This window comes from Aethalodelphis obliquidens, unplaced genomic scaffold (assembly GCF_003676395.1).
Source record: "Aethalodelphis obliquidens isolate GAN/ISIS:26980383/991018 unplaced genomic scaffold, ASM367639v1 scaffold25, whole genome shotgun sequence".
NCBI lineage: Eukaryota > Metazoa > Chordata > Mammalia > Artiodactyla > Delphinidae > Aethalodelphis > Aethalodelphis obliquidens.
The window spans coordinates 71819-99566 of NW_020837969.1; the positions used below are offsets into that span (position 1 = coordinate 71819).

The following is a 27748-nucleotide window of genomic DNA, read 5'->3' on the forward strand; positions in this document are numbered from 1 at the left end:
CGGGGCTAGACGTCTGAAGAGAATAAGAAAGTTCAAGAAAATCAGATTTCGTTCCTTGGAGCAGCTGCCTTCAGAAATGTCATCCCAGGTCTTCCCTATTGACCTGCACCCAGTTTCTCGGATCTTTCTAACAATCGTTAACAAAATATGCACAATTGTATAGCCTGCAAGCGTTACGGGGAGCACCAGGAAGGCGTGTGCACAGTGGTGGGGCTGGGAAGGGGGAGCAGGCTTCCGTTCAGCACGCGTCTCAGGCTCTTCCCCACGCCTGGCGTAGGAAACGAAGCCGGCCAAGCCCAGCGCTTATGCAAATGCAGCTTCGAGGCATTTGTGCCTTGAGGGCAGCGCCTCCCCGCCCGACCCGGTTCGCTGCCTGCCAACAAACCCCTCCCGCGAGGAACGGTGAAGCTGCTCCGGCGACGTCGCAGGCCCGCTCCAGGGGCCCAAACCGCTTCCCCTCAGTCCTGCCCCGAAAAAAGTGAGGAGGAAAAACCCCAAACCCTCGCCAGCAACCGCTGAAACGACCCTCAGATCCCGAGATCTGAAACTGCAGCGGTTTCGAAGAAGTCGGAGGCCTGGGCGCGGCCACCAGCCGTGCCGTCCGAGGACCCGGGGTGGCGGGGCGACCGTGCAGGTGCCGGCCCAGCGGCCTCGGCGCTCGTTCGCGGGCGCCAGATGGAAGCCAAGGGCGAAACCCAAGCGCCGCTACGGCACAGGGGGCGGGCGGCCCGGGCGCGGCCGCTCGTGCGCCACCCCGGAAGGTCGCCGGCCGGCCGGGACGAGGAAGCGCTGGCGACCTGGGCGTGGAGACCCGCCACCTTCCGGCCACGCGGCGGCCCCGCCTCCTCTGCCGACTTCCTTCCCGGGCGGGACGGCGGGACAGTGGCGGCGGCGGCGGCGGGGACGGGCGCCGGCCTGCAGGTCGCGGGCGGGGAGCGGAGGGGCGGCCGGGGCAGCGGGCGACCGCGGGGACGCCCCCTCCCTGTCCAACGTGCTGCCGGGGAAGCGGCGCGGGGCCGGCGGCGCTTGGTCAACCTGGCGGGGCGCGCGGCGGCCTCCGGGGCTTCCGAGAGGAGCTGCCACGTGGGCGGCGGGGCCGGTGGCTGCGTCCCGGGGTTGGCCTCGAGGGGCGGGAGGAGCGTGGCTTGCGGCCGGGCCGGTGACCAGCCGTGTCTCCCTGGGTCCGTTCTGCAGCGGGGCTGCAGGGCACCAGCGAGCGCTAATCCTAAGCCGGTAGTAAGTTCCCTTCCCTCCGCTCTCCTTCCTCGCCTGGCCTCCTGCCTAGCCAGCACCCCTCCGGGCCCCCAGCAGCGGTTTTGGATGCTGCCCCTTAAACCGCGTGGTAAACCAGTTCCGTCCAGCGTCGCTTCGCGTTAAGAGGGTTTACAGGACCCTTAGGATCGGGGAAGCGTACCTAGTGGGTAACCAGGTTCCCAGCAGGCACCGACGTGCTGCACGGTCGCGTCAGCTTCACAGCGAGGTCCCGAAGCCCAGCTGTTGGGAAAGCCTCCCCATCCTCAGCCCTTGACATTAAAAATCAGACTTTTCCCTGAGAGCCACCGGGTTTCTGCGTTGCCCTCCTTCCTTGCCCTTGGTTCCTCTCCCTTGAAAGGATCCCCCCACCCGCTTACTGGAAGCTTTAGGTCCCTTCAGGGCTCTCTTCCTGTAGGAGAGACCGCTTGTGCCTGCCCGGGAGTAGAGCGCAGTGTTACCGAAATCTTGCCTTACTCACGACACTTGGCAGTCTTCATCGTTTCTCCTCTTTTGGTTCAGTACTCACAGTGGATAACGTCTGTCCCACCTGGGGAAACTAAGCGAAAGGGAAGGCACACATGACTATCACAGTTGGGACAGCTCCAAATGGAATCCAACTGGCATGGAGAATAATCCGGTGTGGTTTAGGGAGAGTTGCTTATATTCTCTGAGCCTGTCTCTAAGAGGGATGTTAGTTACCTTTAGCTCAGAACGAGGCTTCAGTGAGATAATGTGTATAACCTTCGGTGTCTGAACTATATTAGATGATCAATAGTTGTTCTCCTCTCCCTTGCCCTCTTTTGCTGGCTCCATGTGATAAGGGAGAGAGGTAAAGGATGCCAGTGATATGTAGGGCAGGCATGTGTAGTAACCGGCAAAAAAATCCTATGAGAAAGCAGTAAATAGGTGTAATATCTGGGGATGCGCAGCCATACAAGCCGAATCCAAACTTCCGAAATAGTAACTTCATTTCTTATTTTTTTTTTTTTCTGAAGACCAGAGACCGTCTGGGGTTCATGTGCTGTGATTTCTGATTGATAAATGTAAATTGAAATTGTCTGAGTTTGGCGATCCAAAGTTGAAATGTGCTTTGGGTTGAACTGGAAAGCAGATTGACCAACATGTGTTTGCTCACTGCTATTTTGTTGTGTTTTTCTTCCAGACCCAGCATGAGTGAATTTCCCTGTAAAAAACGTGATGACTATTTGGAATGGCCTGAGTATTTCATGGCAGTGGCCTTCTTATCGGCACAGAGGAGCAAAGATCCAAACTCCCAGGTAAGTGAGTTGTTTTTTTTTGTTTTTTTTTTTTGCGGTACGCGGGCCTCTCACTGTTGTGGCCTCTCCCGTTGCGGAGCACAGGCTCCGGACGCGCAGGCTCAGCGGCCATGGCTCACGGGCCCAGCCGCTCCACGGCATGTGGGATCTTCCCGGACTGGGGCACAAACCCGTGTCCCCTGCATCGGCAGGCGGACTCTCAACCACTGCGCCACCAGGGAGGCCCGGTAAGTGAGTTTTACAGGAGAATGTTTGGACACTCACAGACACGGAGGTACCTGCAAGTGAGCAAATTACAAGAGGAAGAGGCTCAGTGGACACCTGCCAACTTACAAAAAGCAGAGGAAATCTGCTGTCTTTTGTGCTGCATTCCTGCCTGCTTACCTCTTCCTGTGAGAGAGTAAATTGTCATATGCCATCGTTCAGTGCCTCTCGTACCCCAAGGAGACAGAGCTCTTAGCCCCTCCAGAAGTAGCGTGCCCATCTTGGAGCTCTGCAGGCCTCTGGTCTCCCTTACTGCCTCTCCACTGGCAGACCAGCCACCCGAAGTCACCAAGCCTTTGGGCATGTCTTCCTGTAGGTCGGAGCCTGCATCGTGAATGCAGAAAACAAGATTGTGGGCATTGGGTACAATGGAATGCCAAATGGATGCAGCGATGACCTCTTGCCTTGGAGGAGGACAGCGGAGAGTATACTGGATACCAAATACCCTTACGGTAGGGCATGTTGTGTGTTCCATTCTGCTTGTGTCATAGCCTCGGTGAGTGCTTAAATACGGTAGATGGTCAGAAAGCCTCATCTTCCTTTTCAGTTGTTACCGACAGCTGGAAAGAAAAAAATTCCTATTGAAGTACCCCAGTTTCCCCTAAGTGCCAAAGGGAGCCAAGAAGTGGAGGCGTGGTAGTGGTCACACAGCCTGGCCCTGGGGCCAGGGCTCTGTCATGGGCCTTGCGTGTTTCACTGGTGGTGGGCTTCCCTGCAGAGTGCCACAGCCCCCGGGGGAGGTGGCCCTGCCATTTGTTTCTTGGCTACTTGGGAGCGGGGCCAGGTAACCAAGTACTGGCCAGGGCTTTGCTCTGATGAGAAGCAGCGTGCATTTCCTCTACTGAGGAAATCTGGCTCAAGCTCGTCTCTGGGAAGCAGGACACAAGCTGTGAGCTGGACACCCGGAGAGGGATGATGCAGTCGCTTGCTCCTGTTTCCCCGGGCGCCGCATTCCCAGCGTGGCCGCTGGCCAGACCGCGAGCCAGATGCGCACGCGAGACCTTTGGCCTGGCCAACTCTGGTTTTCATCTTTAAATTAGGAGAGGATGCTTGTTATAATCTGTTGGCTATCTGAGCCCCAGGGGGACTCGCTTCAGAGATTATCTGGGAGTGACCAGCCAAGCCTCCCTTTTCCTTTAACTCCCTGGAGAATATGCAACTAATGCTGTAAAGAGGCGCATTGGGCTGCATATGCTGGTTGCTGAATTTTCTTAACGTTTGGACCTGAATTTATGTCTGGAAATGAACAGACTGCCTCTGCTGGAAGTACCGTAGATGCAGGCCATCCGAATGGGAAAGCTATGCCCTCAGGAAATAAGGGTCCGGTGTCGTGTGAGCCCTTTCTGTTTCATTGGCTCTTCCCTGCTAGGTTTTCCTCTGGAGTTTTTCTCACGAAGAGCTCCAAGTCTACATGTAGCCTAAGTTATATATTTTTACTAATGTCCCTGGGCCTTAATCATGTTAAATAAGCCCCATAAATTTCTTTCTAAGCTGCTTCAGGGCAACTGCTTCGTTTTTGAAAGAAAAAGAAAAAAAAGTGCCTGGAGGTGGAGAAGGAATTGAAGAATGAGACTGGGGAGAGCTACAAAGCACTCAGGGTTCTCAGGGACTAGAACAGTTCCGTGATTAAGGGGATTTCATCGTCGGGTTAGTCCATTTAACTCGCCCCCTTGGCAGAGAAGGAAGAGTCGGATCCCGGGGAAAAGAGGGTAAAACTGCCCTCTCAGCCTCAGCTTTATAGCCGAGTGGAGCGCGGGAAAGATGCGCCAGTGTATCTGAGAAACTCGTGGTCACCCTGCTTTTGGTTCTGTGTGCTTTCAATGACGAGAAAGAAGGGAAATGATTCGTTCATTGTAGGCACACGCAAAGGTGCTTTTTCACAGGACAGTTCAAGGTCCCATATAAAGATGAAAGGGTTGCTGAATTCAAGGTCCACGGTGATGTGTGTAAGGACCGCAGCCCGTATTCACTGAATCAGGACAGTGGGCTGTGGGTCCCGGCGCTGAGCTTCCCTGTAGAGGAGTTCCTGGGAGGTGTCAGTCTGTGACGCTGAGGCTGGTGGCAAATCGATGCCAGTGGTCTGCACGGCGTAGAGGGGTCCTCACTGGTTACAGGGCGGCTCTCCCGTAGGACCTGTGCCTCCTTCAATCACCATGAGCCCCAGGCACATTTCTGGCAGTGACCTAGAAGCCCAAGGCTTTGCAGCATATTTACCATCCCCCGACTTCCCACTTGCAGAACGTCTCCAGTAGCTAATTGTGTTTGTTCTGAGACACTTGCCTTTTGTCCAAGTTGGAGAGTACCTTTCAGAGCTCCTTTCCAGAAGGAATTAAAAAAAAAAAAAAAACCCACACCGGCATTTGTCCAGCTCCACTGGTTGTTTTCTGTTGAATGGTTGCTGAGTTTCAGGGCACTGGTTGTCTGTGTGCATTATTTTTTACTATCCATGTGATACCTCTAGGTTTTCAAAGCTCTTTGCGCCTTACTTATCAATTACTCATTTTACATGTAGCTGTGTTAGAATGTAGACAGTTTTCTTTCACGAGAGTAAGCCTATAATTTGATGTGCCGTGAAAGTCGGAGAACGTACTGAGTGGTTTTTAAAAGGCATTTAGTATCACTGCCATCATAATACATGTAGAGATGGGCTTTAAGTCTGAATAACTATGACTGGCTGTGAAGTATCCACTCAGTCTGGTCTTTTGAAGGGATTTTGGGTCACAGAGAAGTAAATGTTTAGGTAGCCTTGGATGTAATAGAAATGTTCGCTGCTAATTGACTAAATGCAAATTCTTTTTTTCTGTTTTAAGACTTAAAGAAAATTAATTAAAAGAAATAAGTGATGGGGCTTCCCTGGTGGCGCACTGGTTGAGAGTCCGCCTGCCGATGCAGGGGACACGGGTTCATACCCCGGTCCGGGAAGATTCCACATGCCGTGGAGCGGCTGGGCCCGTGAGCCATGGCCGCTGAGCCTGCGCGTCCGGAGCCTGAGTGAGAGGCCCGCATACCGAAAAAAAAAAAAAAAAAGAAGTCAAAAAAAATAAGTGATAATGTGTGGACTTGGGTGAGCGTTAACGGCGGCTGGGCTGCTGTCTCAGGGATGACTCTGTGTCCATCCCTGTAGAGCTTTAGAGGTTATCTAGATTCCAGACCACTGGCTTCCTAATTCTTCTGAGTATATGGGGACCCTCTTTTAAATGTCAAAAAAACCTTCCAAGACCCCTATATAATGCTAGTTAAACTAGTAGTATCTTTTTTAAACAACTGAGGTGTAATTGACATACAAAGTTACATTAGTTACAGGTATAGGACATGATGGTTCGTATGTATCAGTATTTGATATGTTTACAAAGTTTTTTTTCTTACCATGAAGATTTGCAAGACCTACTCTCTTAGCAGCCTTCAAGTGTGCAGTACTATATTATTAACTACAGTCACCATGCTGAACATCACAGGACTTCATTTTATAACTGGAAGCTTGTACCTCCCACCCACCTACCCCCTCTGGCAACCACCCATCTGGTCTGTGTATCTGTGAGCTTGTTTTTGTTTTTTAGATTCCACACAAAAGTGAGATCATACCTTTTATTAGTATCTTTTGAGTAAGAAGATCCATGATGACAAAAAGCTATTTGATATCAGTAACAACTTTGCATTAATCTGAACTTTCCTGATGTTTGGAAAAAAGTGTATGTAAGTGCTAGACATATGTTTGCCAGTCTGTGGACCGTCCCTGTAGCCCTGGCAGAACCTCAGTGGTACCTTGGGGTTTGTGCCCACGGGGTCTAAGCTACCCACTTCATTCATGGATGGGAACCTGAAGGCCCAGAAACGTTAAGTAACTAATACAGTGCCACACAGGCAGGGTGACATCTTCCAATGCCGAGGCCAGCGCTCTGTGCTTCCTTGCGGGGGCGGTGGGGCACAGGAATTCGGCTTTTCTGAAGCGGGTACATGGCAGCACAGTGAGCCACCCATTTTCTTCTCGCTATGCACTTGAACAAACAGAGGTTTCGATGAAATGACCCCCCAGAGGTCGAGAGCTCAGGTGGTGGTGCCCTGCGCCTAGGATGAAGCAGGAAGCCGTTTGCCCCTGGCTTCCCTTCACATTTCTCCCAAGGGGAGCTTGGGAGCTGTGTAAGTTTAAGTTTACTGGTTAACATATATAGCTTAATTCTCCTTATTAATTCTGTAAGTTTGGAAGTCATTAGTCTTGATTGACACTCTGTGGAAGGGGAGGTAAACACAGAACACGTGTAACAGAGTAGGGAGATGGTGTTTTTTCTGGGCTGTGTCTCTAGAGAGGCATTTTTAAAGGGTGTTTTTGTTCTTCCAGGCTTAGGATCAAAACTTCATTGAAACGATTTGATTATAATGTGGTATTAATATGGAAAATGAAAATTCCCCCTGCCAAGGAAACTGCCTTTTATCTCATCTTTTTCCTGAGAAATCCAAAAGATAGTATGATGTCAGTAACAGTAAGTGGCAGGAAGAAGCCAGCGTTATTATAGTGACACCTTTTCACATGAATGACAATGAAAAAAAAAAACTGGAAAGGAGCAGATATATCTAATTTACCTTGTAAAAAACTTTGGAAGACTTCAATTTTTATGAGGGGTGGTTGCTAACCCCAGAGCGAAGCGCTCAGCTGACACTTTCAGTTCCTTTCTCTTCGTGCGATTCATCAGTGAAGCACCTTTAATCAAAATACCAATTTTATAAAATGGAGGCGAAACACTTGTGGTAATTCAGAGATCACTCTTTCCTCAGGTTTTCATAACCAATTTTGATGACATGGTTTACAGACCAGAGTGCTGGCATAGAATCAACTTCTTTCTTCCTTGGGAGCCATTGTTAAACTTCACGTTTTTAACAGAGCTCCCACGCCCATCAAACTTGAATGCATTTTCCTGCCGTGCTGGTTCCCATTGAGGAAGGGATTTGTGGGGAAGCAGGCCTCTTTGCTTGGCCTCCTCTTCCATCCCAGTCAATCAAGAAGCCAGGATTGCTTTGGCTGTTGCATCGCACTCGTGGAGGGGACCATAGTCTTGATGTCCCAAGATGGGGGTAGCCCCGCACTCTGATGCATCAGGCAGACATGGAGGCATGAGACTTTTTCCAGAGTCAGTTCATATTTATGCAGGAAAACTCTCACTGGTTAAGAATCTGCGCTTCCACTGCAGGGGCCGCGGGTTCGATCCCTGGTCGGGGGGACTAAGAAATCCCACATGCCGTGCAGCGTGGTCAAAAAAAAAAAAAAGTATAATGCTGGGAAGGAAAATGCTGGAAATTAATTAAGGCAAGAGTTCAGCGTGGCGGCTTGAAACAGTTTTGCCAGCGTGTGGCAGTGCTTCTTTAAATTTTCTATTTAAATGTAGTCTTTATTTTTCAGATTTAGCATGTTGTTAAGCATGCGTAGATGTCGTTTTAGTGATTACTTAGCCGTTTACCTTTTACCCCTTTGAACACTGACATTTTCCCGACTGCCACGCATGTGATGTATTTCTTTGGCATCCAAAAGGTTAGTCTTGAGAAACTAATTTATCAAGAAGTTAGGAGGCTGATCCTTCTTAAGCTGCAACTTACTCACAACGTAAGAGCTTCTTAGTAATTAAGACCAAATTTATTCCCTCAGCCGGTTGAAATTGAATGCCCTCTGGTTTTGTTAGGCAGATCCATGGATTTGATGACTTGCTGTTTCTTTTCCTGCAGAATTCTAATTTCACTGGTGGCGACCCTGCCTAGCCATCCAGTACTTGTGGCCTGACAGTGGGCCTAATTAGGGACTTTTGTACAAAATAACTAGTGTAATCCATGGAAAACCTTGGAGCAAGTTTACAGTAAAAAAATAAAGTATATTGTTTTTAGGAAAAGAGGGGCAAACTCGGGTTTCACCGTGCGGTGTTTTAGACAAACAGGGAAACACAACGGCTTATGAATGAGGCTCCCCCCAGCTTAACATAAGTGTATTTCACATTCAGGTATAAGTGTTCATAAACAGCCTTCAGAAAAGAATAAATCATGATTTTGTTCATTTATTTGATTTTTATCTATACATTTTAATCTATAAATTCAGGGCTAGTTATTTTCTAAGAGCTAGAGATTACTGTTTCACCATGAATGTCTACAAGGGATGTATAGTAACAATGTATTGTAACTACCTGTCCTGAAGAGCAGATGTAGGAAAAGCTCAAATGCTTATCTATAGGATCAAACCTACCCATGAAAATACACATATCGGTCTTTGTCTATAAAAAGTCAGTTTACTTCATGGACGTTTATAATAAAACTTAAAAATCATTCAAGGTTAGTGATTTCCAAATTGATGACCAGGAAGGGGGCTGAAGTTTGTCTTTGTACAATCTCTCTAAATAAAAGGTTTATTGAGAGATTAATAGCGTCAACAGAATTTCAGGGCCACACTCAGCCTATTTTAGGTTGTATTAAGTATGTGAGCTCATTAATTATCTGAATGATAAATATAACTTCTTTAATTCTCTATGTTGGTAAGCCTTTGCTTAGAAACTCAGGGTTGCCATCATCGTGGTTCCAGGGAGCACCTGACACTCCTTGAACCTTGGAGTCTCTATTCTGTTGGTCTGTTCTGTCAGTTATGTGGGTTTTGATTGATCTATTCTGAAATTGGCCTGAATTATTAAGGTTTGTTTTGAGTTTTTTCATCAAGACTCTATCTTTCATAAGCTTTGTTAATACTGGTATTAAAGTAGAATATATATATATGTATATAGTTTGCTCCCAGAAATAGGCAATAAAATCTGGTTCCCAGAGATTTTTGCAACTATTTATATTGTTTATTACTTTTACTTCTTAGGACTTTTGTTTTATATTTGCGTGGTACCATACAAACCTTTAATATGCATGTTGGCTAAGAAAAGCTCCACAGTGCTTAAAATGACAATTATCAGGTTCAAGTGAGAGAATCCTAGACTGACTGTCCAGAGCCGGGGCTCCGGGGGTGGTGTATGTACATAAACCCAGGGATTGTGGGGTTGTCAGATACACGACTTGACATTCACTTCTCAGTATCTTTTTGAAATAAACGATCACTGAGGACTCCTCCAGTTCTAGAGTTTTCGGGAAAAATTAAACAATATAGCTTTGATTTTATTTGATTAGGGTGCTGTTTCTCTGCTTAAGGGGTTTTAAGGGTGTTCGGGAAGCATCCTGGGGTGAAAGCTGCAGTAAACAGCTGCTGATGGCAGCGACACAGAGGGACTGTGCATCTGTGCGTGTGGACAAATTAATAGAGAGAAACGGGCTTTGTTCCCCCGCAACTCCTTCTAGTGATTCAGATCTGCTCCAGTTCTGAGATGAATATAAACCGATGGAGATGGTACACAGAGTGTAGGTTACCCCACAAACATGGATGAAAAAAGGTTGGAGGACAGCAGTGAAGAAAAGGACCCCGTGTGTAAATACAAGAAAATATGTATGAAGAGAGGAGAGACACCTAGAACTCTTTGGAGACAGGAGGCTATGCTAAGACCACATAGAAAGAAAGGACTTGAGAAATCCTTTTGTGAATCTGTCCATGTGGTGATGTTTATTGAAACATGGATACTGGCCTGGCTTCAGGAAATCCCTTGATAAATGGAGAATATTGGTGAAAGCAGGGTGGTTGGAATGTGCCCGTCTTCTCTCTGCTCGTGCCGTCTGACGCGCAGGTCCTAGCCAGTGCATGGAGGTGTAAATTTCATCTGTGTGCTTTCAAGTGATAGATGCCATAGTAAATTTAAAATATTGAATATGATAAGTGAGCATGAATTTTTAAATTCTACAATTAAAAGACTTTGTTCAAAATGCCATTAATTTTGAGTTTAGGTGGAAAAGGGAAGCAGAATTCCTCATGTCCTTTTTCCTTCTGCGAGTGAGTTATAACTTCTAACTTGAGTTAGAAATTGAAATAAGTACAAATGAGTCATCTACTCATATCAGGTTGAGTTGTCTGTTGGTGAGTTCTTAAGGCGTCTTGCTTTTTAAAAATTGTAGCTATATTTTATAATACATGACATTTTTCCGAGCATGTTCACCTGTAGTTGTTCATTTACTCAGCAGATACTTACAGGGCATCTATTTTATGTATTCTGTGCCGGCGCTCTACAGCAGTAAATAATGTACATGTTCTCTGTGTTCAAGGAGCTTGCAGACTGATGGTGGAGCAGGTAGACATGAATGGGATAAACAGATGGTATTGAATGTTTCTTTCTGAGGAAGTGACTGTTACACAGAGATCTGAAGGATTTGATTGGCCCCCGTCAGGTAAAGATGGCGTAATGGGTGTTTGGGGATGAGAACCGCGTTCCACAGAGAGAGATGCTTGGGTGAAGGCCCTGGAGGAGGAAGGCTCTAGATCACTGTGCAGCAAGGAGACCGTCTGGCCCAAGCCTGGCGGGTGAAGGCCGGAGTAACACGGCAAGGCTGGGGGCCCGCAGGGTCAGGAGTTTGGGGGTGTGGGAAGTGGGTTGTTCAGCCGGGGGCAGCTGCAGGAGGCCGGGCGAGAGGGCAGCGGGGAGGAGGTGGGGAGAGGGGTGCTTGGGAGGCAGCATCATGAGGGCTGGTGGTGCAGGGTTGGGGAGGGAGAGCCGCTCCTTGCAAAGGTTCTGGTTGAGCGCCTAGGGTTGGGGGAGGGGAGGGGGGGAGATCTGGGCCTCTGGGGTTGAAGGTGTGTGTAAGAGCTCCCAGGGAGGGTGTGAGGTCGGCGGGTTGGGTGTGCGAGCGGACAGCCGAGTCAGCGTGGTGTGCCAGCACTGGGTGGCATCACGGGTGTAGGCGAGGTGATGCAGGGAGAGGGTGCAGAGGCCGGGCCCTGGCCAGATCCCTGAGCGGCGGCTGGGGGAGTGGAAGGGCCCGTAGAGAAGGGCTGTGGTATCAGGAAGCACACAGGGCAGCGCTTCCAGAAGGCGGGAGGCCACGCCAGAGGCTGCCGAGAGGTCCGGGAAGGTGGGAATATGCCTGTGGGGTTTAGCACCGCGCAAGTCGTGCTGGCAGTGCAGAGGGCAGCTCCGTGGGGCGGGCCCGCTGGAAGGCAAACTGGAGCAGCTGAAGGAAGAGCGGAAGGCGAGGAAATGGGCAGGGCAGATGCAGATCCGGTTTTGAGATGTCTGGGAAGAGAGCAGAATGGTAGAGGCAGCCAGCAGGGAGGGGCCGAGGCAGAGGTGTGCGCCGTCTGTCCGAGGGGAGGGTCCGTGTGTGTTTGTCGTTACAGCACGCGTTTGCCTGCAGCTGAGGATGGTCCAGAAGGGGGAGATGGCTGAGGATGTGAGGGGGCTGGCCCCCAAGCTCATGGATCAGCAGTGAGGGGAGGACGCCAGGCGAGGGCAGAGGGGCGGGTGACAGCCAACCTGCCACCTTCGGGTCATGGAGTCACAGGTGGAGACATGATCCACTGCAGCATTCCAGTGGAGGATGAGGGCGGTCAGGAGCTGAAAGGGGACGGAGGCAGACGAGAGGTGGCTGTGTGGGGCAGGGAGCTGGGCCGCCCTGGAAACGTAGGGCAGGGTCGCAAGTGTGGTCTCTCCTGGGAGTCCTGAGTTAGATCCGGTAAGCCCCGTCTTCTCCACCCCAGACCGGGATCCGCGCGTCACCCGAGGTGTGCCTTGCAGAGCTGGGATCGATTAGAACACAGGTCCTGACTGCTGTTCCAGTGCCCTTCGGTCAGTCCCGGTTCACCTTTAAAAGCCGTTAACGCGAGAGGGAAGCTTTGAAGCTTGGCAGTGGGTCTTTCCGTCACAACGCTGTCCAGCATGGTGAGTGTTCTGCTGCTATCTGTGCTTCCTCAGGACGTATTAGACGTCAAGCAATGTATGTATCGCGCGTGGACAGTGGAAAGGGAGGTGGGCTCAGCTCACACTGTCTCCACTCCCTCCTCCTTCTGACCTGGTTGTGTGTCCTTAGCACACAGGGAAGCAAAGTAATTAGAGTTCTGGGGGCTTTATCGTCAATAATGGAAGCACCGCAGCCAGGAGTCTCTTTAGCCCTAAGCACTACCACTGGGGCTAAGTGGATCCCCTGGGTGCCCTGAGTTGCTGCCAGCAGCCTTAGCAAGAGGCAGTGAGGAGAAGGGGGCAGGGAGGGAGGGAGGAAAAACGCCTGTCCTCCTGTCTGCCCAGCCGAGCAGCCCGGGAGGAGAGGTCAGGCGACACCGACATTTACCAAGTCCATCTTCGGTGCTGTGCTCATCACAGATTTTAGTCCTGGTGGCGGGTCTCAGAGGCAGGTCTTTGTGTGTGTACAAAGATCACAATTTTTATTTTTTTTAAACTTTAATTTAATTTAATTTTTTAACATCTTTATTGGAGTATAGAACTACCATACGACCCAGCAATCCCACTACTGGGCATATACCCTGAGAAAACCATCATTCAAAAAGAGTCATGTACCACAGTGTTCATTGCAGCTCTATTTACAGTAGCCCGGACATGGAAGCAACCTAAGTGTCCATAGACGGATGGATAAAGAAGATGTGGCACATATATACAATGGAATAGTACTCAGCCATAAGAAGAAACGAAATTGAGCTATTTGTAGTGAGGTGGATGGACCTAGAGTCTGTCATACAGAGTGAAGGAGGTCTTTTTCTTTCAGGTTCATAGGCCAGGAGGCTGAGGCTTCACCGGATGCAAAGGGTCATTCACACTAGCAGCTGGGGGCAGGGGCAGAGTCTGAGGAGACGGCTGGGGTACATGCAGGAGGAAGCGGGGCTCTGGGGCGTCTCTGGACCAGCCCAAAGCCTTGTTCCAGGAGTGGCCTGGGCCACAGGCAGCTGAGCCTGAGGCTTCATGCAGAGCCTGGAGGATTTAACTGCCTTTTTGAATTTTTTTTACATTATTTTTATTTTATTTTTTTAACATCCTTATTAGAGTATAATTGCTTTACAATGGTGTGTTAGTTTCTGCTTTATAACAAAATGAATCAGCTGTACGTATACATATATCCCCATCTCTCTTCCCTCTCGCGTCTCCCACCCTCCCTATCCCACCCCTCTAGGTGGTCACAGAGCACGGAGCTGGTCTCCCTGTGCCATGTGGCTGCTTCCCACTAGCTGTCTATTTTACATTTGGTAGTGTATGTATGTCCCTGCCGACTGCCTTTTGAGGGAGCTCGTCCTCTTCAGATCCCAGATCTGGCCAGAATTCCCTTCTGCTGTCCTTTTCTTCCAGCAGAGACCTCCTCTCTGGGCACAGGTGGGAACAGAACAGACTCCAGATGTTTTCCAGGGGCAGGGCTGGGATCCTCTGCATTATCACTACTCCTTTTTATTTTCACTTACAACCTTAGACTGTAATAAGGGACGACTCTCCACTGAACTATGCGCCCCTCAATGCCAGAAGCTAGGAGGGCGCAGTTGCTTTATCTTCTGAACAGAAAAGCCACTAACTGTTCAGGGGATGGGGTTGGCGGGGCAGTCGTATCCAGTTCTTAGCAGAGGGGTTCCCACTGTTTGGGGTGTGGCCAGGTGAGGCCCAAGTGCTGTCACCTGTCGCCTCTGCTTAGGAGGGCCCTGCTCCTGGCTCCCACAGGTCTTCATCATAGCAAGACCCAGCTGGATTGGACGCCACTGTTCTCAGAAAACACGTGCAGTTCTGACTTGGTAACAGTGGCTTAACCGGCAGAATTCTCTCTAGTTCACAAAGCGATTTTCTGCCGTGCTCGGCATTGTAACCTTGCGAGCTAGGAAGGGAAGGTACTCGTGTTCCTGTTCATCGTTGATGAGGCTGGGCTTGAACCCTGGTGCCCCGGTGCCGGCAGATGCCAGGTTTTAGCCCCCTTGGTTCTGAAAGCCATCTGTAATCCAGATACATTTTTCTGCAGGAACAGTATTGCCTGCGGATTCAGCTCCCCTCTGTCTACAAACGGTGCATTTGAGCCCTTGTTTCCTGGGTTTTTGCCACACTTCCCGCCTTCCGTGGCCTTTCTTCTGCGGTGCCTGCAGCCCTGGCTCTGGTTTGTCCGTGCTTGGGCGTCTCCTGCCTGGCGGGGCATGGGCTCTGCAGGGGGGACCTGCCAGCTCCTGCAGTGCCAGCGCCCAGGCCTGTAGGCGCTCTGCCGGCAACCAAGACTTAGAACGACACGCATCTGGGAGGCGTCTACAGTTGGAAACCACTTTCCCTCCCTGCTGCAGCCCGGCGCCAAGGGATGCTCCTCCGGCGGGGGTAAGGGGGGACGGGGATGGGCAGAGCTCTGTGTGAGAAGCCGTGGGAGGGAAGTGGGCTTTGGGGCATTAGCAGCTGTCAGAGAGGAAGACCGTGGCGGGGGCTCTGGGGCAGAGGCTGAGAAGCACGGGCGGGGTCCACCAGACCTGTGCCGCTGGGTTTGTCTCGGAGAAGTAATGTAGTTGTCCCTTCCTGAGCCGGTTCTCCCTCTCCCCTACCCACCGTAGCCTCAGATCCTTTGACAACTCGATAGCGAGTCCAGTCACTGCCTTACCAACATGGAAACTTCATGGAGCGGAGGTGAGGCAGAGGGGTGACGTTGTTTGGGGCCAGATTCTGGCTTTGGATTGGGGGTAGCCGTGACACTGAACACTTTGCGACCTTTGTGGGGTGCTGGGGGTGGGAGGTTGGGGAAGGGTTAAATCTGGAGGCTATTCTCTTGTTTAGTTCTTGACTTGAAGGATGGGTCCTTTGCAGGCTGGTGGTGATAGATGAGGCCGTCAGGACATCTTTCAATAATTAAGAAATAAGTAGTTGCAATTCCGTCCCAACTCCTGAAGCAGGGAAGCGCTTCCCTAAATGGAACTGTTAGAGGAGTGGGTGCACGTCCCACCCCTCAGCGGAAGCCTCCATCGGGCACCTGAGGGGCACCCAGAGCAGGGGGGCACCCGTGCTCTGAGAGAGACGGGTCCGATTCAGCCACTCTGATCCCTGTATGACGCCGGAAGTCAAAACACTTGGACCCTGATTTCAAGAAGTAATGACCAAGAGCTTTGTCATCAGAAGTGGAGTATCTTGTAAAAATTAACGTTGCGTTATTTTTTTAAATGCACAGGTCAACCTTGAACTCGGGTACCCCGTTTTGTGTCAGTTATTAATTGCAGGCTGGAGCGTCCCACCTTTTCACGGCCCTGAGCGCACCCTTCTTGGCTCTCGAGTCTGGGCCCTCCCTCTTGGCAGCAAGTTGAAGTGTCCGTGCTCAGAACGCTGGTGGCCGCCTGGCCCCGAGAACCGTCACAGCCATCAGTCAAGGGCACGGGGGCAGTCCCCAGGGACGCCGAGCACGCTTGTACAGACCAGCCTGGAGCGTGTTGGCAGAAGGCAGGGCAGGTCGGGCTAAGTTCCACAGGTGCTCTGTGTCTGGACCTCTTTCCTGCTCCTAACCCGGCTGTGTCACCAGCCTGCCCCACTTTCCAGGCCAGCCTTGGTGGAATAGTCCTCAGGCCCCAGGAAGTCATTTTCTTCAAGTAAAAATCCTGCACTACTAAAAATGAGGAATTTTAAACTACCTGGAGGCTTTCTCTAACTGGAATAGAAACATAGTTTTCCTGACCCCAAGTTTTATCAGGCCCCAGTATCTCCCATCATGTCCTGGTAGCCACATGACGATCAGTTTGGGGTAAATCACGCTATTAAATTATTTGTGCAGCAGTTAGCAATTGTTTAGCCTTATTCTGAGGTGTTTTTTTTAAACCTATTTAAGTAACCTTAACAATGCTGCTGTCTGAAATAGATGTCGTATTAGCCTTACATGAAACGAGATGAAAGTTGAATCTATGAAATGTTGAATCTCTTAAATCTAACCAAGGGTGGAATATATCCTGTTAATCTGTCAAGCTTCTAGAGAAACGCCTACATGAGACAGTAAGGATTAATCAAGCCCTAGTAAGAGGGAATTTGAAAAATACAGTTTTCTAATTATGCAGTCTCTTCTCAGCGGGCCAAGGTTAATGCAGTTCTGAATTCTGACAGTTAGTAATACGAAAGAAAAAAAAAAAAAGACCAAAGCGTGTGAGTTGTCTTATAGTTACCTGAAACAATCAAGACCTTCATACGCGTTAATCTGCTATTTTCAGCATTTGATTCTTTTCCTTTTAAACAATGGAGAATCGTTGAAGCTTCCTGTGTCACTTTGTGCTTAACGGATACGATGTAGTATTTGGAGATTTCTTTGGCTTATTGCTCAGCCACGGACGAGTAATTCTAGGTAAATGGAAAATTTGTCTTCTTGTGTGTATATAACAATTTAGCTTCCTTTGAATACTTTCTAGACACTGTGTATCTTTGGAATACTTGGTCCTGATTCCTGCTCTGAATGTAGAAACTAGGCTTATCTCAAGGTCAGTAGCAGAGCCATCCTCCTTGGTTGGTTTTCGTACTCAGCCCTATTTGTAGTTCTTGCTGCAGCTCTTCCGAAGCCACATCATAAAAACGCTAGCACTCAAAAAAGATAAATGTATTCTTTAATTTAGTGCCATCAGATATCTACGGAGTGTTTCTATCATAGTGAGAAAAGTTGAAGACTCAGCCCACCCAGAGAAGAGGCCTGCAGAGAAGGTGGGAAAAATTGGGGTTAGAAATGTAGATTTCAGGGTTTTACAAGTAGATCTGTTCTCTCAGAATCTACGGATGGATGAATCCTTAAAGTCCACGACTATGGGAGGAAAACGAAAGAGCAGGCTTGAGCCTTGGGAAACGCCCAGAAATGTGAGAGCAGCACAGGGACCCACAGAGAGGTGGTCTGGTGATGCTGAGCGGGTTAGAGCGGGGGTGTGGGGTGGTCACGCATCAAGGGCCAGCAGAGCAGGGAGCCCAGAGACTGCAGCCAGAAAAGGACTGCGTTTAGGTAACTATGAGGCCGCCCGGCAGGGTGTGGGGATGGCCTCCTGTGGGCTCACGGAGCAGATCCGACACATCACGTCTCTCCCCAGCTACGCACCACACGTTGGGGGCTTGGAATTAGCCCTGCAGGAGTATTTCCACCACAGAGATCGGCAGAGGCTATAAATTAGGGCTTAGTTTTTTGTTTGTGTGTTTATAGTAGTTGGTTGTATGCGTGTAGTAGCACGTTACAGAGGCCAACAGGTTTCCACAGACTGGTATTTCTTAAGCTTTTTACACGGCGACGCAGCAAACATAGTTTACACCCGAAACAGTTTTCAGGAACCTCCTTAACCTTGCCACGTGGGATGCATTCTGATCTCTCGCCTTCTCTTTCCACCTGTTTCCTTAAAAAGGAGGAAAAAATGCTGTTTATAACTCACTAAACTGATTTCAGGATGTACAGCTGAGAAAGCCTTGTTTTACAGAAAACTAGAGGTTCTATGTGCATCATAACGCCAAGAGGTGATTATTTTAAAAATAGAGTAGCAGTTGTAGATAAGACAGTTTCATCTCGAAAGGAAGAAGAAAAGAGACGCAAAGTGCTGAAAAGGCAGCGTCTTCAGAATGGGGGCTAAGTGTATGTGTATAAAGAAGAAGAAATGGGGCCGCGGGAGCCTGCACCACAGGAGACGCCTGGTGAGGGCTGCCGAGAGCAGGACCCAGCCCTTGGCGGCAACAGAAGAGAAGCCTCATGTTTTGTTGCGACAGCCTGCCTTGGAGAAGGTCAGCTGTTCTAGAGGTTGAGGGGAGGAAACTGGACACATGGGGAAAAGCTAAAAACCGGATTCCCTTGGGATTGTACAAACTGCTTTTATTTAGTTAGTTGGAGCCACTGTTACTCCTGCAAACCAAAGAGCACAGCTTTAAGTGGCAAGACTGGGCCTTGAACCCTGGGCTGACTCCCGTAGCAAAGCTGTTTTTCCAGACTTGCCTGAGAGGACGCGAATACAGGGAAGGACGCTCGGCCTTGCGGTCAGGCCAGCCAGGGCCCCAGAGCAAGCCCGTTGCAGGCAGGCCCTGCTGCTGGGCGCTCCTTGGGCCTGGAGCAAGCCCGTCGCAGGCAGGCCCTGCTGCTGGGTGCTCCTTGGGCCTGGAACGGCCTCCTCCAGGCGGTTACCTGTTAAGTGACCAGTGGAGATGCCAGGCCAGGTGAATGAATCCCCAGCCTCCGCCCTGACTGGCCCACGTTAAACAAGCCGAATGGACAGTCGTCAGTCACGTTGGTCTGCCCAGAGGACAGTCTGGGGCCCGAGGCCTGTCTGCCTGGTGCCGCCTGGGCGGATCAGCCCCAGAGAGAAACACAGGGCGGTCTTGGAGGGTCAGGGCCGCAGAGACTGCAGGCCGTGGTGCCGAGAGGCCAGCCAGGCCAGAAACGCACAGCCTTTCAGACTTGAGGATCTGGACTCACAGCACAGGGGGTCACGAGGTGGGAGGGGCCCGGCTCAGTGTCAGGGGCTTCGCGGGCCAGGGGTTCCTCCCCTCGACCCTCAGGTGCAGGCTCGGGAAGCAGGTGCCCGGTGGCTGGGGGGGGGGGTGTTCACCACGTCTGAGTTTGGGGTGTGCGGTGGTGAACGAGGGCAGCGAGGTGTGGAGGGGACGCCTGAGTTTCGCTCTTGTCATTGTCTGCTTTTGAACGTGTGGGATTGTGGGTTGTGACCTGTTCCCTTTACAGAGCCTCACGCGCGCCTGGCACTCAGCTGCTCTAAATGCCCGGGAGACCTCTTGTTTCTCTAACAAGAAGCTTTGTGTTTTCCGTCCTGTGATCTTGTGGTTAAGAGGAAGGAAGTCTGTTTATAGTCCAGCGTGTTATTTCTATAAACCACCCTTTACACAGGGGCGTCGGATGCTGCACGCGAGAACCTGTTTCATCTGATAGTTTTCGTTAATGAATCCAGACCAGACATAGTATATTTTGCCCCAGGCTGCCTCGGATGAATTAGAGGAAGACACTTGTAGTCAATGTGACAATTTTTAGAGATTCATAAGAGGACGATGTCATAGAGTTTCCTAACGGATTCAGAAACTCTGGTCCTGAATATTAATACCAGCACCATCAAAAAATAGTTATCAGGTGGGAAAGCATATTTTTGATATTTGAATTCAAGAGGACTTTCTGTATTTCCCCACGTTGCCATCAAGAATTGGAATCTGAATTTCCTCCTTTATTCACTCAGTAAATATTTAACACCCGTATGTTCACGGCATAGCATTAGGCTCAGGGAGCTACACAGAACCTAGAAGCCTGGGTTGTGTCCTCAAGGGGGAAATAAAAGCAACAAGTTCCTCTAATTGTTTTTACACTGAGCAGTGTTGATACCAGCTTGGGAACATCTCGGTCACCAGGGAAGGAAATGGGGCCGGGGGGCCCCTCCGAGGCCAGTGCCCTGACAGCCCTGAGGGTCCCCCCACCCCTTGGGGTTTACGGGACAAGGTCTCAAGGAGCCAGGCTCGGGTCCCTCTGCAGCCAGTGAGGATTGTTCTCTGATGGGCTGTGATGTGATTAAGCACGGCTGGTTTTTTTCCCTTTAGATTTTCTTAACAATGCCAGAGACTGTTCATTTCTACACACAACTAAATCATGGTGTTCGTAGGCTAAGGTGAGCACTCGCCAGGATCTCCTGAGAAGGCTGCAGCTCGGCTTTCTGCCTGCAGGATTGCAGAGCTGCTGCAGGACTCACAGGGACACTTGCAACGTCCCCTGAAGACGGGAGGCCTGGGGAGGACGGTGGACCAGGGTCTGTATCCTGTCTGAGCCAGAGTGGGCCCCCAGTAAAGTTTATTGACTGAGCGAGGACATTCGAGCTAAAGTGTGCAAGAGCCATGAGTTTAGGCCACTCTTCTTTTAAGGCCTTGTCGACTAAAAGAAAGACGCAGAATCTAAGAGCCGGGAGTTGAGTTTTATCCAGGGTCTTGCTGAGGACCAGAGCCAGGAGACAGCCTCTCAGAGACCCTCTGAGAGACAGCTCTGAAGACGTAGCGAGGGAGGTCCATATATATACGGTCTCGGCTAAGGGGCTTGTGCGGTCAGCATACAGTATAACCGGTCACAAGGAAGAGAGATCTCAGTTGATGAATTTAGTGCTTTCCTAAGTATGGGAAGATGCAAGAATCTGGGTTCATAAAAAGATTTTCTTGGAATTGATCCCTAATTTTTCCTGAAATGTGTATCTAACTAAGGGCCTGTCGTGCCTGTTTTCCCAAAGCACAGAGTGCGTCCTCCCGTTCTTTGCCCTGAATTCCTTTCAGGGCACACGGTAGGTCAGCGGTGCCGCGGCTGATGACTTATCTTGTAGAACTAGGTGGTGGGCAAGGTTCTTTGCTTTACAGCCTCAGTGCTCCTGGACGAAGGTGCTCAGGGTAGGAGGGTGATAAGTTGGAGACAGAGGGGGAGACCTTCGAAGGCCCCCATGTTTATAATTAGAAGTTTTGTATGATTTGGACCAGGGCCAGATGGCAATTCATTCAGTAAACATTTATCTGGCACTCGTGTGCCTCGAGTGTGTTAGGTCCCCTGCAGATATGAGAGGGTTCTACACGGCAGTGTTTTCTAAACGTGTCTGCAGCTTAGAATCATGAGGGAGAATCTCTGAAAAATTCCAAAGCCTAGGCCACACCCCAGACCATCACGGTCTCCAGGTGGGGGACACAGACTTGGCGGTTTCCTCCTTGGGGGGTTCCACCAGGCAGACAAGTCTGCGAATCACCACCACAAGGAGAACAGTTTTAGAGAACGCACCCAGAAAAGTAAGTAATGATATTAGAAGTCAACACAGCAGCTCACAAAGCAGGTCGGGGGTTCTGGAGTAGATCCGAGAGGCAAATACCACGAGCCCCCTCAAAGGAGCACCTGTGGGTTGGGTGGTGGAACACCTAGCCTGGCAGCCTGGGAAGATGGGTGGGCGTCAGCAGGTGCGGGACAGGAGAGGAGGGAGCCTCCCCAACCTTGAACCCAGGCAAGGCTGGGGATGACCTTGGATCACCATTTGGGGATCACTGACCAGTCTGGCAAGAACTTGACTTTCCACGGCCATTAAGTGGATGGATGGTTTTCGTAGGGAAGACAAACCGCTGGTTATTCGATGGCATTTTTCTTTGGTGTGTGTGGGCTGAGGGCCATGAGGTGCAGCAGATCCCTGGGGACAGAAATGCTCAGCTTCACTTCCTGATTGTCTTGCTCTCAGAGTTGCCCTTTGCCCGCTAGTGGCCCTGGCGAACATCCCTGCGTGTGCGTTACCAGCACACAAGTGAGCCGTTTTATGCTGGTGGTTCCGTCCCCGCCTTGTGGGTCTTGGGGAGCGGTGAGCCATCACTCTGCTTGGGGTGGATGGGGACAATTGACCTTGGCCCCTCCTGGCTGCTGTAGGTGCTAACAGACCCAGGGCTGCTGCGGTCCACGCTGCTCATCACCAACCTGTCAGACCACGTGGCCTGCATTTCTCAGTACTTTCCATCTCTAATCAGTTTTTTAAAAATTGAGCCTGTTATCTGTGTTATTTCATAGGGGCAAACGGAATGCCTCAACACTCTTAGCGAATTCTTCATGAGCTTGCAATCTAAGTTTTTCTTTCTTTCTCCTTCAAACCCACAGTGTGCCACGCCGAGCTGAATGCCATTATGAACAAAAACTCAGCAGATGTGAAAGGCTGTACCATGTATGTCGCCTTGTTCCCGTGTAATGAATGTGCTAAGCTCATCATCCAGGCAGGTAGGACCCGGGCCGTTCCCATTTGTCACATTTGCATTGCTGCCTGCTCACTGCAGATGTGTTTGATCTTAAATCGCTATTGTTTAGATCTAAATTAACTGCACTATCAGCTTTGCAAGATATTTCCTGTGTTTTGTTTTTGAATGGTGCCAGGTATTCTAAGACTAATTGCATCCTCTGTGATTCTTAGCATGTTTTTAATTTAGTTTGCAACTTCCCAAACTGCAAGCTGCTAAAAAACACCACCAGCATTGCATGTACTTACTGTCAATTTACTGTTCTCTGACATATTGTGCATAGATTAGGGGGGAGGGAGAGAAGTGAACTTCTGTCAGAAACAAGGTCAGCTGGGAGTCTGTAAATGAAATTTTAATTTGTATCTAATATATGGTAGATATATGAGGACCTAAACATCTCTTTGCATATAAATGTCATAAGACTCAAATGGTACAACGTGAAGTTTTTCTTACATTACTGTTACCATAAATCTGCACCATTGTGTTCGGAATATTTCACCTTTTTCAAACTGTCGCATCTAAGATTCATCTACACTTTATCTCCATAAAGCTCTCGGCTTGAGATTTAAAGACTTACCACGTTAGCCAGATGTGTGCTTTAACGGGGCTGTGTATCCCGAGCCCTGGATCTCTGAGCAGAAGCGGTCTGGTGGAATCAGGATCAAAGATCTCAGTTAAGGAGTCTCGTGGTCTCCCTCCCTGGGGGTGTACGACCCTTCGCGAGTTTTCCTCGCCATCCTTAGCACAGCGGCGGCGGCAGGTGCATGGGAAGAGGAGCCTCCTGTGGTCCCTTTTTTTTTTTTTTTTTTTTTGGCGGTACGCGGGCCTCTCACTGTTGTGGCCTCTCCCGTTGCAGAGCACAGGCTCCGGACACGCAGGCTCAGCAGCCATGGCTCACGGGCCCAGCCGCTCCGCGGCATGTGGGATCTTCCCAGACCGGGGCACGAACCCGTGTCCCCTGCATCGGCAGGTGGACTCTCAACCACTGCGCCACCAGGGAAGCCCCTGTGGTCCCTTCTGAGGCTTGTGGAGGAGCGAGTGATTGTCAAGTGCCCTCCAGATTCTTGGCCCTCAAGTTAGAACTGCCTGGTGAGACAGGGGTAGGAAACAGATCTGCCCTCTGTCAGGCTGGCTTGAACTGGTCTGCAGAGCCATTCCTGGCAGCACGGTGGTCCTCATCTCTGATTCTGCCCGTGTTCTCCACCACCCCCGTTAGCCTCTTGAGTTAGGAGTCGTTGCCTTGCGAATAAAGAATATTTGATTGCCTGCAGTAAAGAAAATTTGTTAATCGGGTCAAGGCTTGACTATTTGACATGTTTTCACTTTGCATTTATTTAAAAAAAATCCATAAAGACTGGAGGGCAGATTAAGTAGAATCCACGTGCTGCTGTATTTGAGAGCAGCAGATACATATTTCAGTCACTGGACATTGTGTGCTCGCACCCTCAGGAAAGTTGATGAATCAGACTCCTCCAGGGCTTCCGTCCGCATGCCTCTTGTTGTATCTCTATGTGCACATAATGAGGTTTCTTTCATTGTTGCCTTTTAAGGGATAAAAGAAGTTATTTTCATGTCTGATAAATACCACGACAGCAATGAGACAAGAGCCGCGAGGCTCATGTTGGAAATGGCCGGGGTTTCCTTCAGGTGAGTGGGAGGCGTGTGGAGGAGAAGGCGCTGTAAGGCCTGATGAAGAAAACACACTTGACCTTGTCTGATGTTTAATTTCTATGTGGGATGCCTGACCTCCACACTTGGAAGCATCTTTTTATTTATGTTATTTATTTTAAAAATTTATTTCTTAATTGAAGTATAGTTGATTTACAATGTTGTGCTAATTTCTGCCGTACGGCAAAGTGATTCAGTTATATATATGTATACATTCTTTTCCATTATGGTTTATCACAGGATACTGAATATAGTTCCCTGTGCTCTACAGTAGGACCTTGTTGTTTATGCATCCTGTATATAAAAGCTCACATCTGCTGACCCCAACCTCACACTCCATCCCTCCCCCAACCCCTCCCCCTTGGCAACCACAAGTCTGTTCTCTATGTCCACGAGTCTGTTTCTGTTTCCTAGATAGGTTCATTTGTATCATATTCTAGGTTACACATATAAGTGATATCATATGGTATTTGTCTTTCTCTTTCTGACTTACTTCACTTCGTTTGATAATCTCTCGTTGCATCCATGTTGCTGCAAATGGCGTTATTTCATTCTTTTTCATGGTTGAGTAATATTCCATTGTGTGTGTGTGTACACACACACGCACACGCACACACACACACACACACACACACAACATCTTTCTTATCCATTCATCTGTCGATGGACGTTCAGGTTGTTTCCATGTCTTGGCTATTGTGAATAGTGCTGCTGTGAATATAGGGGTGCATGTATCTTTTTTGGATTAGAGTTTTGTCTGGATATAGGAAGCATCTTTTTAAATATGATGGGCTAAGGCTCTAAAGATTATTCTAAGGGTAGATTTTTATGGGCAGTGACAGAAGTAACTGAAGACAATCTGTAATGATTACACTTTACTTTTAGTAGATTTCCAGGGCTTGAACTAATTATTCTGATAGTGAGAAATTTTAAAATTCACAAGTTTTATAATATTAACATTAAATCTTTTTGCAGATGTAACAACTCTGGCATAAAATATTTAAGGTGAAAATAACCTGCCAGGTTGGAACACTGGGAATTCTCTTTACAGTCATGGTTTGAATCGAGATTTCAAGTCATTGATATTTATATGCTTTGCCTTTGGTAGGCGCAGATTGGGAGGTATGTGTTACTCACAAGTCAGTTCAACCACCTTTGGTTTCTGGTAGAAACTTCTTTTAGACTGAAAACTTTTGAAGAAGTTCCTTTATAGTCTTTGTGTCAGCAGTTGGGGTCCTTGTAATTGGTAACGTACCTAACCTTTTGGGTTACTCATTAGGGATATAGGTTATACGTAATGAATCTCTTGCACTATTGTGCCTTCTGAGACACAATTTATTTACATAATAATTAGATATTTACTGTATACTGATTTTTTTTAAGGAATATGTTTAGTCTCCATGTATGTTCTTTTCACCTGCTTGAGAAGGTATATTAATGCGTAAAAAATATCATGGGTTTATTTTACTTCTGCATTTATAGAACATGGTTTTAAAAATGACTCCACTAGAGCTGGTTGTTTTGTATTGAGAGCAAAAGAAAATGTGCTCTTTTTTTTGCTTTAGAGCAATTCCAAGTTGGCTGCAAACATTTCCTAGACAATAAGATAAATCTGGTGGGGAAACTAGTCATTGGATGTCATGTCATGCAGCTAACTTGTTAGAAATCCTCTGACTTCCCGATAATTCATGAACTCAGCTAGCTGACGAACACACAAACCAAGCCGCCCCATGCATCTTTTTTTGTCTTAGTCTTTTCCGGTCCGTGCTTCTCTCGGTATGGTGCACTGTAATTGGCTCCTATAGAGACAAAATATCAAGCGAATACCGGGAATTTTTTTTCCTCCCCGCAGAAAATGTAGGTTAAGCCAAAGTAAACAAATGGCTCTAACTACTCACTAGATAATATCTCTTTGTGTTTTGTTTCTTACCTTTAGGAAATTCACACCAAAGTGCAGCCAGATTGTCATTGACTTTGATTCAATTAACAGCAGACCGAGTCAGAAGCTCCAGTGACTTACATCTCATTAAGTCTCCAGAAGATCGGATTATCCTCTTCTAAGAAGCTGCTAATGCCTTTCATCTTAAAGTTACACATAACTTTTTAATAGCCGGGACGGCAAAAGTCGACATGTGAAGAATGTAAAAGCTCAAATCTTCCTGACTCGCGCTCCTGTCACGTGGAATCTGCATGTGTTGAAACTGTCGATTCAGGGTGTAAAATAAAGGAGCTGTGGGTGCGCACGGGGCTGGAGCGGGCATCTCCCCTCCTGTCTCCTGGTTCGCTGGGACACTGGTGGCTGCGCAGAAGGGCGTCAGCCGTGCGTCGTCCACTGCGTTTCACAGCCGCTCTTCAACGCCACGTGTGCTGGGAGGACAAATAACTGTGGCTGTGTGCCTGCCGGGATGAGCAGACACGCTGATCTGAACATCGGGCCCGAATGAAGCAGCACATGTAATGCCCTTGGGGGAAGGAAAGGAGCCGCAAGACAGTAGCATTTAAGTGTTTGCTTTTGAGAGTTGAGGGGGCCCCCAGCCGCCCAGCCACCCGCCCAAAAGTCCTGGACGGGGTGCGCCTTCGTCCCGGCAGATGATGAGCGCAACTGAGCGGGCGTTCTTTCCCCGCTCTGCTGTCCTGCCTCCCACAGGGCGGTGCTGCGGTGTGCCTCTGCATGGTGGGGACTTCTGTTGTTCGTGCTTCTTATTCTGGCTTTGTGGGTGACACAGAGCTCTTACATTAGTTTATTTGAGTAATGAGTCGTGCCCGGGGAAGGCAGCCCGTCGCCCTGCGTCGCCCCCAGGTCCACACCCTGCCCGGGGGCGGAGCCCCGCACCGCTGCTGCACGTGCCAGCACGGTTCATTCCCAGGGCTGCTGTCTCCCGTCCTGTAAGTGAAATGAACGTGAGGGGGTGTCAGTTCCGTCCAGATCTCTTGGTGACAGGAGCTCACTTGCACTCCTGGTGCCCTGCCTTCATTGACACACATCTCACCTTCCTAATCACTTCGATTTGGGGGATGGGTAGCAGTGCACCTTGTCTTTAATCTCATTTCATTTTTATTAAATGTGCTCAGTACCTTCGTTGAGAAAATGGTTTCTTTATTCTAAAGATCATGACCGTTTTAAAGTGCTCTTACATCTTTATGAGTTTTTATTTTGTCTCTGAGGTTTTGGATTCCATATTCTGGGGCATGTCATTTCTGTGTTGTCTGTGAAGCACACTTGCACATGTTTTAATGCTCAGAGAACAGTTTGAGGCACGGATGCCATGTGCCTTCCCCAGGGCTGAAGGGTGATGCGTCTCTATGGACCAGATTGGAGATGTCCGGGAAGGCTCTCTTCCCTCTCTCCATAGTGCCCTGCTCCTGTCTCAGGTGTGGCCATCTGATCTGACAGGTCATCTCCACCACCCAGTAGGTCCCAGGCCTCCTCCCTCCCATAATCCTCCAGTCTCCAGTGCTGGCTTATCTGCTGCTTTCCTACCGTATTCTTTCTCTAAATCTCCTTTTCTCGCCTCAAAGTTTTTCTCTCTTATCTCCTCCAAACCCCCTGCCCTCTGCTGTAAAATGCATAAAACAAAAACAAAAGGTATATAGAAGCAAGAAATCAGTAAAGATACCTAAAGATAGAAAATATGTTAGACTTTTGTGTTGCTGTGAATGAGTTGTGAGCCCTTCTAGCAAGGAGTGTGTCATTGTTTATGTCACATTTGTAAATATGTCTAGGGG

The 27748-nt window shown here is 49.1% G+C and overlaps 1 protein-coding gene across 8 annotated transcripts; it reads left to right on the plus strand.

Annotated features, from left to right (window-relative positions):
* The first annotated feature begins 308 nt into the window (after positions 1–308).
* DCTD (dCMP deaminase) lies at positions 309–27655 on the plus strand. Of its 8 annotated transcripts, none has more exons than XM_027122499.1 (6): positions 504–634; positions 2417–2531; positions 3112–3247; positions 22221–22337; positions 23905–24001; positions 25959–27655. In XM_027122499.1, exons 2-6 carry the CDS (start codon positions 2424–2426, stop codon positions 26035–26037), a joined length of 537 nt encoding a protein of 178 aa, XP_026978300.1. In that variant the 5' UTR covers positions 504–634; positions 2417–2423; the 3' UTR covers positions 26038–27655. The 8 variants fall into 8 exon arrangements, with proteins under 8 accessions (XP_026978301.1, XP_026978302.1, XP_026978300.1 ...); XM_027122503.1 differs by lacking the exon at positions 504–634 and adding an exon at positions 691–921; XM_027122502.1 differs by lacking the exon at positions 504–634 and adding an exon at positions 941–1233.
* Positions 27656–27748: the final 93 nt, after the last annotated feature.

Excerpts from the sequence above, each read along its gene's own strand:
- DCTD (XM_027122497.1), top strand. The coding sequence starts at position 2,376 with ATGTGTTTGCTCACTGCTATTTTGTTGTGTTTTTCTTCCAGACCCAGC. Across the intron at positions 2,532-3,111 it reads GCAAAGATCCAAACTCCCAG|GTCGGAGCCTGCATCGTGAA; the intron begins GTAAGTGAGTTG and ends GTCTTCCTGTAG. Across the intron at positions 24,002-25,958 it reads ATGGCCGGGGTTTCCTTCAG|GAAATTCACACCAAAGTGCA; the intron begins GTGAGTGGGAGG and ends TCTTACCTTTAG.